This window comes from Gorilla gorilla, chromosome 1 (genome assembly GCF_029281585.2).
Source record: "Gorilla gorilla gorilla isolate KB3781 chromosome 1, NHGRI_mGorGor1-v2.1_pri, whole genome shotgun sequence".
Taxonomy (NCBI): Eukaryota; Metazoa; Chordata; class Mammalia; order Primates; family Hominidae; genus Gorilla; species Gorilla gorilla.
In genome coordinates, this window is record NC_073224.2 from 125,713,597 (window position 1) to 125,731,492 (window position 17,896).

A 17,896-nucleotide genomic window follows, 5' to 3' on the forward strand; every position below is an offset into this window, starting at 1 on the left:
TAGAAACCAAATTAAATTACTGTTACTATAAGCTTGGAAAATTTAAAGTTGGTCCCAAGAGTCACTGTAGGTTGGAAAAAAATCCAGTCATGAGAAACTTATATCTTTAGTTACACACATGATCAAAAATAAAACACTGAAAAAACTAACACCTGCACAATTGCATGTGGGTCAGTTTTCCCAAGGCAAGGCCCAGCTTAAAAGCCACTTGCTGATGGCCTGACCCCATCAGGAGCAGCCTTTTTGACAAGCAAAGAAGGAAGTGAATTCAATGATGGCATTCTTCACATACCTGCCCTCTTTCAACAAATATGTCTGCATGCCTACCATGTGCTGTGATAATACATGCTCTGAGCTACTGAAGATTATAACCTATCAACAGGCATCTTATGTACAGAAATCTAAAAATAAAGGCTAAACATACTAGACTTTTAATCTACAGAAGTCAGCCTGTCACAATGAAAATAAAACTACAAAAGAACGTTAAGCCTAGCTCAGTAACTAACTGGTTGGGAAGGTAAGCACAAATCATCTTATCTGTTGGGAATCCATTTCCTCAGGGGTAAAACTGAGAATTACAAAGGCAAGGCATCGGTGATCCCATACAGACTGCAGATCTAGGATTAGGCTTCCAAACCCCAGTGAGGCCTAGAACACAACCTGAGTGATGCTTTTGCAGGCAGGAAGAAAATCCTAACAGAATATAGTTCTGTTAAATTAGGCACTGCTAGAATCACAAAACATGAGCCAGAAATAAGATCACAAATGTCCCAGTTCTCATGAAGTCTATTCTTGGAAATGAAAAAATTAACTACAAAATAATGTACAAGTTTCCAAATCTATTTAATTATTCAGAGTTTTCTGAGGGAGCATGATACAGAGGAGAGTACCAGGCTAATAATCAGTCAACCCAAATTTTATTTCCAGCTCTACAAAACGCTGCGTGAAATTGGGCAGCACAACCTGACATCATTACTGAAGTGCGGGAGCTAGAATGACAATCTTTCCAGTCTCTCTAAGCTTTAAAATTCTATGACTCATCAATAATTTAGCCACTCAGTTTGCTTTTCAACTGCTATGTATCTGGGTTTTTGTTGTTTTCGAGATCAGCTCCCTGCTCCACAATAAGCCAGTGTTCAAAGGAGAGGGGCAACAGCAACCTCCATGATTCAGATACCTCAGCAACCCGGATACTCACCGAAAAGAAGCAAGGAGACCTCTGATGTCACTATCATGCATTAAAAATCTGTGCATTTGACTTCTAAGAGAAATTTGCAGACCATCACTCTAATTCAATTTATTAAACTGGTTAGAATTGTCTAATATTAGAAATCTGCTTTCTCAGCATAGAGAGGAAGCAAATCAAATTTGAGGGTGATATATGTAGAGACAGACAGGGACAATAGCAAGAGGAAGAGGATATTACAAGAGGAATTACAAAGGGAATATCATTTCTGCAGCAAAAAAGCAAACAGGCAGACAATGGCATTAAGTTTATAATCCAGGACATCTGAAATGGGAGAAGATAGCCCCACATATCTCAATAGCTCCTGTGGGTATTAAATGTCATACCACATTAAAATACTGTGAGTCATTGTCTTAGTCCATTTTCAGTTGCTATAAGAGAATATCCAAGACAGGGCAATTTATAAAGAAAAGACATTTATGTAGCTCACAGTTCTGGAGGCTGTGAAGTCCAAGAGTATGGCATAGGCATCTGCAGAGGATCATCCCATGGCAGAAAGTGGAAGCAAGCACAGGAGACACAGAAAAGAAATAAGACCAGGCCAGGCATGGTAGCTCACGCCTGTAATTGCAGCACTTTGGGAGGCCAAGGCAGGTGGATCACTTGAGGTCAGGAGTTTGAAACCAGCCTGGGCAACATGGTGAAACCCCATCTCTACTAAAAATACAAAAATTAGCCAGGTGTGGTGGCGTACACCTGTAATCCCAGCTACTTGGGAGGCAGAGGCACGAGAATCCCTTGAACCTGGGAGGCGGAGGTTGCAGTGAGCTGAGATCACAACACTGCACTCCAGCCTGGACAATAGAGTGAGACTCTGTCTCAACAACAACAACAACAACAACAACAACAACAAAAAGAAAAGAAATAGGACCAAACTCTCTCCCTATTATAATTAACCCACTCCTGGGATAAAGGCCTTAATCCATTCATGAGTTGGTGCCCTCATGATATACTACCTCTTAAAGACCCACCACTTAATACTGTTACATTGACGATTAAGTTCCTAAAACATGAATTTGGGGAGGCACATTCAAACCACAGCAGTCCTGGTATAGCATAATTTATTCTCTTCTTAGTGACCTAGGCTCATACTGTTGACCAAGAAGGCAGAGAAGTATATTAGAAAGATTTCCATTAAAAAAGCAAGCAAACAAAAAACCTTTGGCACTTTATAAAAGGGTAGGCTTAGTTTTTGAAAGTCACTTCCATGAAACAATTCATTTCTCAATAAATAGCTACATTTCATAATTTTTGCATTTAATTGTTATATCTTAGTTCATTTTAAAGAAAAGAAAGTGACAAAGAGACATGCTCCAGTTGCCAGCTGACTGAGCCGAGAGAACCATAAAGGCTTGCTGCTTATCCCTTGGGTGTGGGCGCTAACCCCTTCCCCCATTCCCTCTGCCACAACCACACTGGCCTTCTTCCAGATCCTGGAGTATGCCAAGCTCTTTCTAGACCCAGGCCTTATGAACATGTTGTTCTCTCTGCCTGAGATACTCTTCCTGGCAAAATTCTATTCAAGTATCAGTTTAAATAATTTCTCAGTGAATCTTTCCTAATGCCCCAGACTGAAAAAGACCTGTCAATTATTCCTGTGGTTACTATTTTCCTTCTTGGTAATTACTACATTTATAATTATATATCATTTAGTGCCATTTTCTCTATTGGTCCATAAAGTTCCATCGAGGCAGAGGTCTGGTGTTCTACACCAGTTCCCAGGACCTGATAAGTGCCTCATGTGTATAGGTGCTTGACAAACAACTGCTGAATTAAAGAAAAACAATAATATTTAACCTTTACTAAGCACTTATTATATTAGTATTATATATTAAGGTACTCACTGTTAATTTATAAAGAAAGCAGCAGGCTCAGAGGCGTTAAGTAATTTGCTCAAAGTCAAAAAGTTGGTAAGTGGCAGAGCAAGGTTTCAATCTCATGTCTGTCTGACTCCAGACTACACATTTCACGACTACTCTTTCTTCAGCATTGTGGGAGGCAAAAGTGATGAAGGACTCATAGTACAAGCTGGGCCCTACCTTTAAGGAGTTTATCATTTAGGGAGTAAAACTTCTATAAATGAAACTGAACACAAGACAGAAGTGTTGTATTACATGGCACAGTCCAAAATTATAGAAGAGAACAGGAAAAACTAACAAGGGCTAGAAGGGCATTCAGACAGGAAGAAACCCATGAAAACAAAGATGGAGAAGCAACAGACCATATGGGGAGCTGAAGGGACTGGTTAGAAGGTCCCTTTAACTGGAACAGAGGGTTAATATAGGCCAGGAAGTGGTGAAATAGTAGGTTAAATAAATATGCACATAGGCCAGGTGTGGTGGCTCACACCTATACTCCTAGCACTTTGGGAGGCCCAGGCAGAAGGATCACTTGAGCCCGGGAATCCCAGACCAGCCTAGGCAGCATAGTAAGACCTGATCCCTAATTTTAAATAATTGTTAAAAGTTTAAAAAAGCAATATGCACATAATAAAAAATAATTCCATCAACATTCTGGTCCGCTATTCTTTCAAGCAAAGTTCCTAAGAAGTACCTATCACATTTCACTAATATTTCTTGAAACTTCACAGAGATCAGTAGAGTGCAAAGCTAACAGCAGCTGCTCAGTTAAAGAAAGGGGTGAAATATGCAAGGTGCTATTTCAGAGCTATCAACTTAAACCAGAGTCATTAACTCTTAACAAATTAAAGCTTAACGAAGGGGAAGAAAAATTGTTATTAAATTATAGTCTTTAAAAAATAATTTGGTCAGGTGCAGTGGCTCATGCCTGTAATCCCAGCACTTTGGGAGGGTGAGGCAGGCAGATCACCTGAGGTCAGGAGTTCAAGACCAGCCTGGCCAACATGGTGAAACCCCATCTCTACTAAAAATACAAAAATTAGCCAGGTGTGGTGGTGCACATCTGCCGTCCCAGCTACTTTGGAGGCTGAGGCAGGAGGATCACTTGAACCCAGGAGGCAGAGGTTGCAGTGAGCTGAAATCATGCCACTGTACTCCATCCAGCCAGGACAACAGTGAGACTCAGTCTCAAAAAATAAATAAATAAAAATAAATAACTTTAAGTTATTTCAACCTATTTACTAGCCAGGCACAGGGATATGTGCCTGTAGTCCTAGCTACTGCAGAGGCTGAGGCAGGAGGATCACTTGAGCCCAGGAATTCAAGGTTACAACAAACCATGATTACACCCCTGCACTCCAGTCTGGGTGACACAGTAAAGACCATGTCTCTTAAATTTTTAAATTTTGTTTAAAATTTAAAATTTTGTTTTAAAACAAAACAAAAACTATTTAACCACATATGCTTGAAGCTATTATAACCAGATGACCAGGTATCTGATTACTGTTTTCTGATTATTAATCTGATTATTTTCTTCTCTATCTCCCATAGCTTCAAGAAAGGCATTTTGGGCTGGGCGCGGTGGCTCACGCCTGCAATCCCAACACTTTGGGGCCGAGGTGGGTGGATCACGAGGTCAGGAGTTTAAGACCAGCCTGGCCAAGATGGTGAAACCCCATCTCTACTAAAAATACAAAAATTAGCCGGGTGTGGTGGCGGGCACCTGTAATCCCAGCTACTTGGGGGGCTGAGGCAGAGAACTGCTTGAGCCCCGGAGGCGGAGGTTGCAGTGAGCCGAGATAGTGCCACTGCACTCCAGCCTGGGCAACAGAGCGAGACCCTGTCTCAAAAAAAAAAAGAAAAAGAAAGAAAGGCATTTTGAATAGATGATCTCTGCCTAAACCTATCTCCCACCCTCCTCTTTTTTCATCCTGAGTCCAGTGATACAAGTAGTACATTTTTTTTTCCTTTTAGATATGGGACCTCACTATGTTGCCCAGGCTGGCGTACAGTGGTTATTCACAGATGCAATCATAGTGTCCTATAGCTTTGAACTCCTGGGCTCAAGCTATCCTCCTGCCTCAGCCTTCCAAATAGCTGGAACTCTAGATGTGCACCACTACCTACCCCTAATAAATTTTTTTGTATTTTTGGAAGACAGTATCTCGCTCTGTTGCCCAGGCTGGAATGCAGTGGCGCAATCATAGCTCACGACAGCCTCAAAACTCCTGGGCTCAAGTGATCCCCTCACCTCAGACTCTTGTGTGGCTAGGGCTACCGGCATATGCTACCATACCAGGCTAATTAAAAAAAAATTTTTATACAGATGGGGTCTCACTATATTGCCCAGGCTGGTTTCAAACTCATGGGCTCAAGTGATTCTCTTGCCTCAGACTCCAAAAATCTTGGGATTATAGGTGTGAGTCACCCTGCTTAGCCAGGGCTAATATGTCTTAATCCAGATGCAGTTCTTGTGAGTACCTATAATAATTCTCTAGAAATATTAGAGATATGAAAAAAATTAAGCACACGTACAAATATTTAAGCATCTAACTGGTAATGTGTTAGAAGCTTTGTAGTGAAAATCATTACAAGAAATCCTCAACAAAAGAATATACACTAGATCCTGTACTATCTTCACAATGACCCTAAGAGGTAGTATTAGTACTCCCATTTCATAGATGAAAAATCTAAGATTCAGAGAGGTTAATTTGTCCATGGTCACCACTGAAGTTTGAATCCAGATCTAATACCTGAGATCCTGTTCTCCCAAACTACTGCCTCAAACCATCATCAATTATATTAACAAAAGTTTGACATAATCACAAAGGCTTAAAAAAAGAAGAAAACCACTACATAGACGTCTTACATTTCTGCCAATCTTGACTCACTTTAATTCTTGCCACCCCAACCCAAGCCTGTCATCCAACTCTGCCAAGTGATAAACCAAACGCATTTATGCCTCATCCGTGTCTGCTTTAATACACATGCTCCTCAAGGTTTGGCTCAAGGGCTTTATCTATCAGGATCACCTGGCTGACAAGCAGGCCCTGTGGGGGCTGTGACACATCAGCAGGTTTATTAAGGAATTATACAAATCATACTCATACGGTACTTCAAGGTTTCAAAATATTTTCACATATATCTTCCCTTCGAAACTTCATGATAATCCTCCATTTTATGTGACGGGAAACTGAGGCCTAGAAAGGCTAGTTGAGCTCTGTTGAGGGTACTATGACCTTGAGAAAAAGAGTAGAATTCACAACTATATTACTTATAACTGGGATCTCATAACTTTGCCTTATCCCTAAAGCAAATGCATTGATTTCAACACTCCTATGAAACACTTCCAAATGCAGCACCATGTTGGGACATCTGTGTTCTACTCCCAGCTCTTGGCCAGTAAGCAAGTCAGCCAGCCGCATCAGCAAAAGGGCTCTGACCAGCTAATCGGCCCAATAATCCATGATTCAAACCATTAAGCACATTATCAGCAAGAGTTCAACCTTATCCTTGTTCACAAATGTTCAGAAAAATCTGTTCATAGGCATCACTGTCTTACAGCTCCTGGCTTCCTCATGCCTTGGCTCACATTCTTCTTCAACCAGGTCCAGAAGTTTAGGAGTGCTTTTTGGAAACGTTAGCACTTCAAGTATAAAGGATGGTCTGCCTCACCTTCTGTTCTGCTTTCCTCTGGAACCTTCACATCCAAGACCAAAGCAATGGCCGGCCTCTGAAAGGGGAACTCTTCTTGGCTCCCCATTTCTACCTCTGGTTCCTCCAGCTCTAGCCTCATGTCTAGCACTATCTGTTAAAACTCTTTCACAAGTAAGTCCTTTTGCCAAACTCACTACCCACGCCCCTCCTCTCTTTCCATCCCCCACAAAAGAGCTATTTTTTTTTTAACTTCCCTATATGTTTTCCTGGAAACCTTAGTCATACTCCCCATCAACTACCTCACCCTAAAATAAAGTTTCTGTTGACCATCCCTTGAACATATCTTGGATTTTCCTACTTCCTTCGTGCCGTTACAGATCTCCCTAAAAATCACCTCCACTTTGATTCTCTCTTCAGCCAGAGGGCTTTCCCAGAACACTGCACTGCAGTGGTCAAGCCTTCTTCCAAACTCCCAGTGAAACATCTCTGAACACCTAAATCCTTAAGATAGCCCCAGTGCTTTGCTTTGTTTATGCACAGGTCTGGACTCCACTCAGTACATGGCAGGCAGCACAGTAAGTGTCTAAATGAATGACATCTATATAGTACTTTACCTTTAACAAAACACGTTGATAAAACTTCTCATTTGACCCTCCAAACAATCCTAAGAGCTGCTGCTCTAGTTTAAAAAACAACTGTAAAGACCACTGAAGTTAAGTGATTTTCCATAGTCACACAGCTATGAAGCAGCAGAGCCAGGACCCAAATCTGGGTATTGAGACATCTCTTTGAGATTTTGTATACAACATATTTATGTTTTGAATCCTTTGTGACAAATAGCAAATACTAGATAAAAATGATTTGAACTAACTTGTCTGGGAATTATTGAAGTTAATACAAATTTTCCTTCCCAGTTCAATTTCTCCTGGTCCTTCAGAGCAATTGTACTGTGGAACCAGACTTGCAAACTGGCTTCAGTACAATATTAGAATGTGTGTGTGTGTGTGTGTGTGTGTGTGTGTGTGTGTGTGTGTGTGTGTGTGTGTGCGTTTTAGGACATACAGGAAGACTAAAATGCTTATCCAAAGCAAACATAAGACGGATAGTATTCATAAGCCAGAGAAGGAACATACATACGTTTTCTTCTGATAAAAATAAATCAAGCCAATTAATCACATATAAGTTTCTACATGTGAATATATTTATGGTAAGCTGACCATCTATTTTCAAACACACAGGCAGCCAGGATGATGAAAAAAAGCCCCAGTTTTGGCAGAGTACTATCGGAAAGGGAAAAAGAAAAATGAATTTACTGCTATCTGTTGGGTTTGCTTTTGGACTATTCAAGCTAGTAGCTTTTATTAGCATTAGATTTTTCAGCCAACAAGGAACAAACGGTAAAATATTACCCCCAAAATAAAAGAGAAATATGTCTTTCATAACTACATGAAAAAAAGTACTCCTGCTATCTTTAAGAACACGCATATTTCACTGAAGCAAGTTCTGGAGGTGGTAGTAAAACACCCCTAAATGTGAAATCCATGCCATGTTCAAGTTTGACTGGGAAGTCAAACAGCCACAGTTTGCTTCTAAATTTGGAATCAGCCAGGAAAACATTTGTGATCACAACCTCTGGCCTCTCCCACATGAATCATAGAATTTTTGAAAGAAATTTTAAAGCTAGTCCAAAACTTCTTGTGCTGTAGATGAGGAATCGAGGGCCAGAGACTAAAACACAAAACAGAAAATAAGTTACAAATTCACAGAAAACTTCCTCGGCAAAACACGACAGGTTCTGAATGGAAGAATTTTGTTTTTACTGTGGTTTCCTGAGATTGAGATTGGGGATAGAGAAGGAAAAACAGCCTCCATCTTTCACCTAAAAATTTTCATAGGTATGAGGAATCTGTCATGAACATTCATTCAACCAAACTATCTCAAAACAACATATTACTAACCCAACTTTGACTGCAGTCACCATTGAAACAAGAACAAAAAAGCTGCCTAGAACTGACTGAAATTGATCAGCTTGTTCTTCAAGCCCCATTAATCCTCAAATCCACCTGCATACAAATCACTGAGACCACATAGTGGGAAGAACAAGTTTTCACCAAGTTTTTAAAAATAGAAGTAAAAGATGCAATAAAAACACTGATGACAAAAGGAGAGAAAGGGAACTGAAACTTGTAGAAATCTACAAATGCAGTATCTAGTTCATAATATTGTCAGAGCCATTGCCACAGTTTTGTTGTTTCTAGAAAAGCTGTATTTTAAATTACACGTCAAATGTGATGGCTTTGTCTGCCTTAATATTAGCTCCTAATTATATAAAATATCTGAGCCTCATTTCTGCAGCCTCAAAACATAGTTCACTTTCTGTAAAAAAAATTGAGGGGTAGGATTAGGTAGGAAGGAGGGAGAAGAACAAACGTTACTCCCCCGTTCTGACCATTACAACTTGGTGCTAAGCACTGCCCAGCATGTGATGGTCACACAAGGGTAACAGGCCAACTGGGACAAAGTTGGGGAATGCAGACTCTGCAGTCACCCACTGAGAACCCAATGCCTGTTGACAAGAGTTGACTGGAAACTGGCAGAGTGCAGAAGAAACTGCTAATAGTATCTGTGACCCTGACATGAAAGATCTGATCAAAACAGCAGGATAGAAAGCCTATTATTGTTGTTAATAATCACAAAAAGAAAATAGCCATTAGAAATTGAACAGAACATAAGCCTTCTTCCAATTATTTCCACAAGCAGACATGAGACTCAGATTTCTAATTAAAAATCACTGTGCACAGAGCCAAATATTTGAGTCAGCAGAGAACTTACCTAATTGTTAACACTGCATTCCCTTGGAGCCATCTGTCATACCTGGCTAGCTTTCTACTCTCATCCCAAACAAACTTCAGATGAAGACTAACCTTTCCCCAGATAAATTACACTTCATCAAATCTGCTGATACTTCTTACTGAAATATCCAATGCATAAGTCATTTTAACATCCCTCTAGGGGCTAAAGGTCTGACTATACATTGCATGAGAGAGGACTCTTCGTGAGGGTTTCGCTCACTCTGCTCAACCAGGACCAAGAAGGAGATCCTACAGAGCTCCTACTCCTTGATCCAAAGCTGAATGGAAGAAACAGAACTCAAGAGAATATTAAATAAGCTAGACGGCTGGGGGTGCTAGGGAAGGTAGGATGTAGAGAGGCCAAGTATTGGAAGAAATGAGGCAGTTAGGAAGTTCCGGGGCATTAAAGGACTGACCTTCAGACTTCCGGGTGTTACAAAGGTCTGGCGATCCACAACAGGCCGAGGGCTTCAGCGGCAGCTCCCTGAAGCCTCTGACAGGCACACTCAGTCCTGTCAGCTTGGACTCAACCCTGCCAGCGCCAGCAAACAAACACACGCATTCTTCCCAGAGCTGACACCCCACATACAACACGGCCTCTCTACAGGGCCTGTTTATTTAAGGAACCAGATGCTTTAAAGTTGGAGTAGAAGTTGGGAAGTTATGTTTAAAGAAGTAGTTAGTGACAGGAGCAGAGGGAGGACAGAAAATAAGCAACAGTTCCTGGCTTTATTCATCATAAGTTTAAAAAGTTTTAAGGAAATTGTCAAATGGTCTGTACACAGGAATGAGAAGTAAGGAAATTATGTCAGCCACCACCACAACTCTGGCCAAGGCATTTCATCTGTTCCTTTAAGACAGTTTCATGCCTACCCTCAAAGGGGTGCTTACAGCAGAAATGTTTTGAAGCAATCCAACTTAGCAACCAACAATAAAGTCTTCTAGGCCTGCTCAATTTCACGCATGTACAAAGGTTATACATGTCATGAATACTCCAAGCAGCTGAAGGAAAGAATCAGTTAAAAATGTGGCATGAAAACAGTTTTGAGTTCCAGGCAAAAGGAAGATTATTGAGTCTAAGAAGAGAGCATTTATAAATGATAGCTAATTGCTGAGTGCTAATTACGTGCCAGACATTCTTCTAATGAGTTATTACATATGTATAGATTATACAACACAATGTGATATGCTGTAATACATACTGTAACTCATTACAAATACAATATTACATATGCATATATTAATATTATGTAATACAAATATATATTTATACAATATACATATACGTATATATTATGTATATATAATTTAACACACACTCATTTAATTCTCACAACCACCCTACAAATTAAGTGCTCTTATCTTCACTTTACAGATTAGGAACTGAGACACAGAAAACTTAAGTAACTCACCCAGGATCACACAGTGACATGGCCAGGGTTCAAATGCAGACAGTCCAGATAAGGCAGTGCTATACCACCTTACCATGGTAAGTCAAACCCTTAGAACAAAATTAGGGAGCATAATTTTTGGAAAGTTATAACTATTTATCTTTCTCCTTCGTTTTCTTGTCATCCCTTTTGTTTGTTTTTTTAGTAATAGCCAGTATTTTTTATTTCCACTTTCCCATGAGTCTATTATAGCTAACTTGTAATACTGTAACTAGAAAGGAAAATGTTTTCCTCTCCTGCCTCAACTCCTAAAATAAAGCACTTAATCATTAGGACTTCTATGTGAAAAAATATATGCTGTGTGTAATAAACCCAATGCACTTTAAATATATTTTAAATTAATAGATTGAAAAGAAATGATATGAGAAAAAAAACCTTAGAGAGAAAAAGGGAGGCTTGGGCAAAGAGAAAAACCTGCTGGATTTCATGGACAGAGAAGCCTGAGTGGTCATCAGGACACCGGTCTCCTTAAACCATAATATAAACGCACTATCATGCTTTAGCTTTACCGTGCTTTCTTGAGAAGACAGGTTAAATGCTAATATATCCTCATAAGCCACAGACACAGGTCTAGTAGTTTGCTATAACCTTCTGAGGCTTTTCATTCTCCAGTCTGAATGATCTTTTCTTTGTATCTTGGCACCCCAGCATCTAGCACACAGATCTAGGCATTTGGAGGGCATTCACATACATTGATGATGTGAATTAATGTGGCTTGAAATGAAACAGGACCAAGTTAAAAGAAATAAGAGAACCATGAACTTTTGCTTTTTCTTGGGACTCGAATCCTGTCATGTTATGTAGGAAAAATGATTCTACATGTACCTTCCTTCCCCAGTTGTACAAAGTACAATATCTCTGATAAAAAGTTGTTCTGTCATGCTGATGCTTTTATTTCACACTGTTTTATAAACGGTCCAAAAACACTAGATCTCTTCAATACAGTTCAGGATTTTTTATGACTTCTAAAACCAAATAAATAAACAGAAGAACAGGCTACTACATAACAATTCTTGGTTAAGAAGTACTACTTAACCATTTTTAAGGTAAAGGATATTAAACAAAGGCTCCACTTTTTTTTTTTTTTAACCAGATACAGAAAGGATGAGATCTCTGAAGAAGAGACCACGGATGACTAACAAACGCAAAAACTTTTTTTTTTTTTTTTTTTTTTTTTGAGATAGAGTCTCACTCTGTCACCCAGGCTGGAGTACAACAGTGCGATCTCGGCTCGCTGCAACCTCTGCCTCCTGGGTTCAAGTGATCGTCATGCCTCAGCCTCCAGAATAACTGGAATTACAGGCGCATGCCACCGCGTCTGGCTAACTTTTGTATTTTTAGTAGAGACAGGGTTTCACCATGTTGGCCAGGCTAGTCTCGAACTTCTGACCTCAAGTGATCCACCTGCCTTGGCCTCCCACATCGATAAGATTACAGGCGTGAGCCACCGTGCCCAGCCAAAATAGCTATTTTAAATAAGGTCACTGAAAAAAACACTGGGAGAGAAAAACTAAAAAAAAATTATTGCAAACAGCTAAATGAAAGAAATAGAAGAAAATTTCTTTACATGTGGACTTCAAAGAATGAGTGGTTTTAGGTCTACTCTTCCACAGATTTGGCCTTAGAACCCCTGAGCCAGTTTTTTCAACCTCTTTCTTTGGAATCAATATATTACAAATGACACATCAATTCAAACTAACCAGGAAGACTCTGACTCAAGGAATAAATCCAGGCAGGGCATAGTGGCTCACGCCTCTAATCTCAGCACTGTGGCAGGCTAAGGTGGGCGGAGCACTTGAGCCCAGGAGTTCAAGACCAGCCTGGGGAACATGGCAAAACCCTGTTTCTTAAAAAAAGAAAGAAAGAAAGAAAAGAACAATTAGCTGGGTGCATGTACCAGTAGTCCTGGCTACTTGGGAGGCTGAGGTGAGAGGATCACTTGAGCCCAGGAGGTCAGGGCTGCAGTGAGCTGTGATCACACCACTGCATTCCAGCCTGGGCAACAGAGTGAGACCCTTTCTCAAAAAAAAAAAATAGTAATTATACAAAAATTAGCTAGGCATAGTGGTGCACACCTGTAGTCCCAGCTACTCAGGAGGCTGAGGTAAGACTCTATCTCACAAAAAAAGAGAAAAAGAAAAACAGGAGTAAATCTAAATCCAGGAGTAGCAGCAGACCTAAAGTTAGGTCAACCAGCGAGAGAAGAATTTGAAATATGGAGTAAGAATGCTGTGTCCAGCTAGCTCAAGGAAGGAAGTGGTCCAGTATAAATTAAGCATTAGTGTTGTAAAGCCTTTCTCAATCCCCCACTGTGAGAAGGAAGTCTATTCAATTTTTTTTTCTCATCAAGTAGGAAGACTTCCCAGTACTCATTCTACCTAACCTGTCCCACCCTCCAGCACTAGCTTGGCTACCCTTTACACAGCTGCTGCTCGGGATGCACTAAGCACAATTATTCCTGAATATTTGTGTCTTGCGTCCTCAGATCAGAGAATTCTATTACAGGTAACAAGTATGGTCCAGATAACCAGGCAGTCCAAAGAGAGACTGAGGCTTGGCTGACGCTGAAAAACGGTTACAGAAGGACAAGTGCTGGCACAGAGACTTGGCCACCCATCTCTGCCCCCAAGTGCAATTCATTTTCTTTGAAAGAGGAAAACAGGCAAGGGAGAAAATATATAGAATTGAAAATACATTATGCAAATGTGGCTAGCAAGGATTAAATTGTTAATTTTAGAGAAATAGGAGAAAGATGCCCAAGTTGTGCTGAAGCAAGGAACCAGGACTTTCTTAATAATTAGTTTTGTCAGTCCAGTAGTGTGCAAAGGTTGAGCTGCTTGTCCCCAGGGACAGAAATCCCATAATTTTGAAAGTCTTTTGACCAAGAGTTGGCTCAAAGCAGAATATGTGCAATGCGTTTCTTAACTATTGAAAATCTTGTCACCACGGGATATAGACATGCTAGTCAGACTTCCGTACCATGACAGAAGGTCAAATCTGAAGCAGTAAAAGAGATCACATAAATATTGCCAGCTCATTTCCAAGCTAGTCCCCTTAACTATTAAAACACGGTGACCAGATCGCTGCTTCGGGCCTCCTGAACTCCCGCCTCTCCCACCCGGAAAGTACTGACCCAGAGAGGACACACCTTTGCTTCTGCGCAGCCCAACTTCTGCAAGCGCTCAAGAGTTAATTACTCCCTCACCTTCCTGGGGCCTAACAGCGTTACTGGGTCCTGATTATTTATATAGACGAAAAACGATGTTCAAGAGATTTTGACAACTTAAAAAAAAAAAAAAGAATGCGGTGGAAGTCTAAGATTGCCTCCCCTGTGACAAAACACAGCCCCGCCGGCCGCCCAGGCCCGACTCCGCCCGCCCGCCCGCCGCAGTTTCGGGGCTGCGGCCCGGGGGACGCGGGCGCGGCGGGGCTGGGGTCTCCTCCGGGAGTCGCGGGGCGCACGGGCCGGGAAGGGCACGCGGGCGGCACCTCGCACCCGAGCGGCTCCCGGACCCGGCGCCCGCTCACCTGGTGCGTGTTGTTGGCCAGCTTGGCGACGAAGTCCCGGACCCGGCCGCACTCCTCGTCCTCGCCCGGCGCGCTGCGACGCCAACGGCTGCCGCGGGGAAACGCGCCCCCGGCTGCGGCCGCCCGCAGCCCCCAGCTCACCCCGATGGGGCCAGACCAGCGCGGCAGCGGCGCAGCGGGCGGCGGCGGCGCGTCCAGCCGGTCCTGGCTGAGGGTCGCCGGCGGCAGCAGCTGCAGGAGGAGGAGGAGGCCGAGGCCATGGGGCCAGCGCGAGAGGCCGTCCGCAGCTCCCCAGGGCCGCTCCATAGCCGCCGAATGCCGCCGACGCCGGCACCTGCCGCCCGGCGCGCCCGCCCACCCCCGCCGGCGCGCGCCACACCCCCGAGCCGAGCGTGGCGCTCCTTGAATACGCGCGGCCGGGCCTCTCCGCCCCATAGGCTGGCCGCCTGTCCCTCTTCCCCGGCCCACTCCTCATTGGCTCGCGTCGCCTCCGGCTTCGGGGGTCCCGGATTCGGATGCTAAGATGCGGGACTGATTGGCTGGAACGGGGCAGAGACTGCTGAGGTCAACCCCGCCTCGCCCGGCGTCTCCCGGGCCCGGCTTGTGGAGTTCACGTAGGAGCTTCTCATACCTTCCCGCCGAGCCCGGGGCTCCTGGCGTCGCGACCCCTTGCCGCACCTCTAGCGCCCTCAAGTTGGGGCTGGGTTGCGTCCCTCCTGTTCCCCAGAGACACTCCTAAAATTCCTTCGGTGAGGCAGAGCCTGGAAAACCTACCCAGGAAATCCCTGAGCTCGCTCAGCTGGAAAAGGGGGCTCCATCATGAACCGGGGCTTCGGGTTTTTATAAGCCCCGCTCACTGGAGCGCCCATTGTCTGCTAAGCAGCTGCCTTGCTGCAAGAAGGTGAATGCGAACTGATGTGGGCCACATCCTACGGAGACAGACATCAGGACATCCGTGACTCCTGCAAGCCTGAAGAATAGTCTTTCCATACGTTTGGCCTCTCTCACCTTCCTCTTCTGAGGGGAGGTAGGCCAAAGGCGGAATTACTTACAGGTTTTCCAGGACTTCGAATGTAGCTTAGGCATTAGGGGCAGGTAAAAGGGGGGCAAGAGAATGATCCAATGCCTACTGTACACATGATCATTTCCTAGATGCACATTTATTTTACCAAAGTGCCTTAACTCTGCAGTGAGAGCTTCGGACAAGTTTGGTTCCAGTATGTGATGTCCTCTAAATTAGCACCCCAATCCACCTCTAATGAATAAAATAAAACCCCTACGCTGTTCCCTTTACCGCAGAAGCTGCACACACAACTCCTACAACACGTAGCACAGGTAAAACCAGTTCTGAATCCTTAAGCTTACTGACTCCATCCCTTCAGAAAGCTAGAAATTGTTCAGTAGAAAAGGTAGCAAATAGAAAATACAAAATATGCAAGTCATTACACTCAAAGCAAGTAAAGATTACTTTTAATTATAAACTGGCCATAAACCCAAATGAGGATACAGTCATTGTAGAGCAAAATGATACAATGCACCCAACCCGATATTTACATTAAAATATTTCCAGTCACATTAACTTTCAAACAAAAAGACTTAACGAATTTACAAATTTTTCCAAGACGTGAGAAGTGAAAAATGTTTTTGAATGCCATCTGAGCAGGATAGTAAAATCACTAGAATAGTCTTTTTAAGTTCTCAGTTACTGGACTGAAAAGATAAAGCTGATGAAAATTGGTGAACAATTTGTTCCTTTCCATAACTACTATCAGATTAATTTTAAAAAGATTATTTTTAAATCTATGCCAACTATGGGAGTAGATCACAAGACAGTCAGTTCCAGTAGCATGTGATTAGGTGGGGGGAGGAAAGGGGGTTATAAAGGAATATTTCTTTGTTTGGGTGACACAAAGATGAATGGTCTATTGTCTTACTGTCTGAAAAGAAAAAACAACTCAACAGTGCCACCTCCTGGAGAAATTACCAAATACACTTTTAAACGCTATTAAATTTGTTCCAATTATCTGTACCTTCACTTTTTAGTATGTTGCTTTTAGTTATCACAGGCTTACAGTACTTATATATTTCCTTCTTCAAACTGTATCAGCTTCCGGGACATGGTAACTTGCATATGGCACTGAGAAAATGTTTGAGTGAATATATTTATTATTTCACTTTTTAAATTGGAAACCCTAGGAACTATATTTCATTTTTGTCTAATGAGATTGACATTAAATATAAAAGTCGCACTGTCAGTTCTCCTTTGTGAGATACTGGACATAAGATTTCACCTTATTTGCAGGACTAAAGTAAATTTATCTTATTACTAAAAACCGTACCTTTCTCCAGGAAACATTCTATAGCAGAAAGATAACATAAAGCAATTACACATCATGAAACCATTGCTGTTCGTAGTAAGATCACTTCTTTAACCTAAGAAAGCTTGTTTTAATATTCTACAAAAAAATCAAAGTTCTACCTCTTTGAAGAATGCCAATTATAGAAGGTATGAAATTTACTGTTTTACCAGGTAAAACACTAATATGCTGCCCAGCCAGTGGGAGGGAAAACAACTTAAGCTGAGGCGAACGGACATAGGCTAAGAGCTACTCCTTAGTATTTGGGCATTTTTCCCCCTATGAAATGCATGTGATTCAGAGACACAACTCACCTCTCCCAAAAGCAACATGGGCTTTATCCATTTCTGCATTAACCTAGAGTTAAAAAGGAATATTGTTTATTGTTTGGCTCTCCCCACTAGAAGTTTCACAGGAGCACAGATCATATCTACCATTTGAACAGCTCTCTGCCTGATGGCTAATACATTTCTTGGCATATAGTAGGTAGGTGCTCAATAAATTCGTTACAGGAATAAATAAGATAGGATTTTCAAGGGTATTTTCTATTAGGATTTAATAAAACAAAGTGATCTTTAGAGAAACAAATCTCCCCATCGACATGCAATACTTAATAAGTGTTAAAATCACTAGAAGTCTCTGGAACATTCAGTAACAATATACTCTAATTCTCTGCTTTCCTTATGTGTTATTCTAGGGCAAAATCCCTTTCTTCCAAATGTTTCCTATCATTGCAGTTTCCAAATGTATATAAACATGTTGTTTTTTGTTGAACTACGGTATGGATTTAGTATGAATTCAGCCTACCCAAATAGTCATAATTTATTAACATATAGTACAACTTCCTACACATTAATATACCCAGAGCCCAGCAAATAATTATGGGGTCCCTGTTAGTGAATTAAATCAATTCTGCATCATCCACATATGGATTAGCCATGTTGTG

The 17,896-nt window shown here is 41.8% G+C and overlaps 1 protein-coding gene across 3 annotated transcripts in view; it reads right to left on the reverse strand.

Annotated features, from left to right (window-relative positions):
* LOC129523581 (sortilin-like) overlaps nucleotides 1–14,958 on the reverse strand; it is a 55,753-nt gene extending 40,795 nt beyond the window's left edge. For all 3 annotated transcript variants that reach the window (XM_055355454.2, XM_055355453.2, XM_055355460.2), the window contains exon 1: nucleotides 14,594–14,958. In XM_055355454.2, the coding sequence (XP_055211429.1) occupies nucleotides 14,594–14,899 (306 nt within the window). In that variant the 5' untranslated portion in view covers nucleotides 14,900–14,958. The remainder of the gene's footprint in view (nucleotides 1–14,593) is intronic.
* Nucleotides 14,959–17,896: the final 2,938 nt, after the last annotated feature.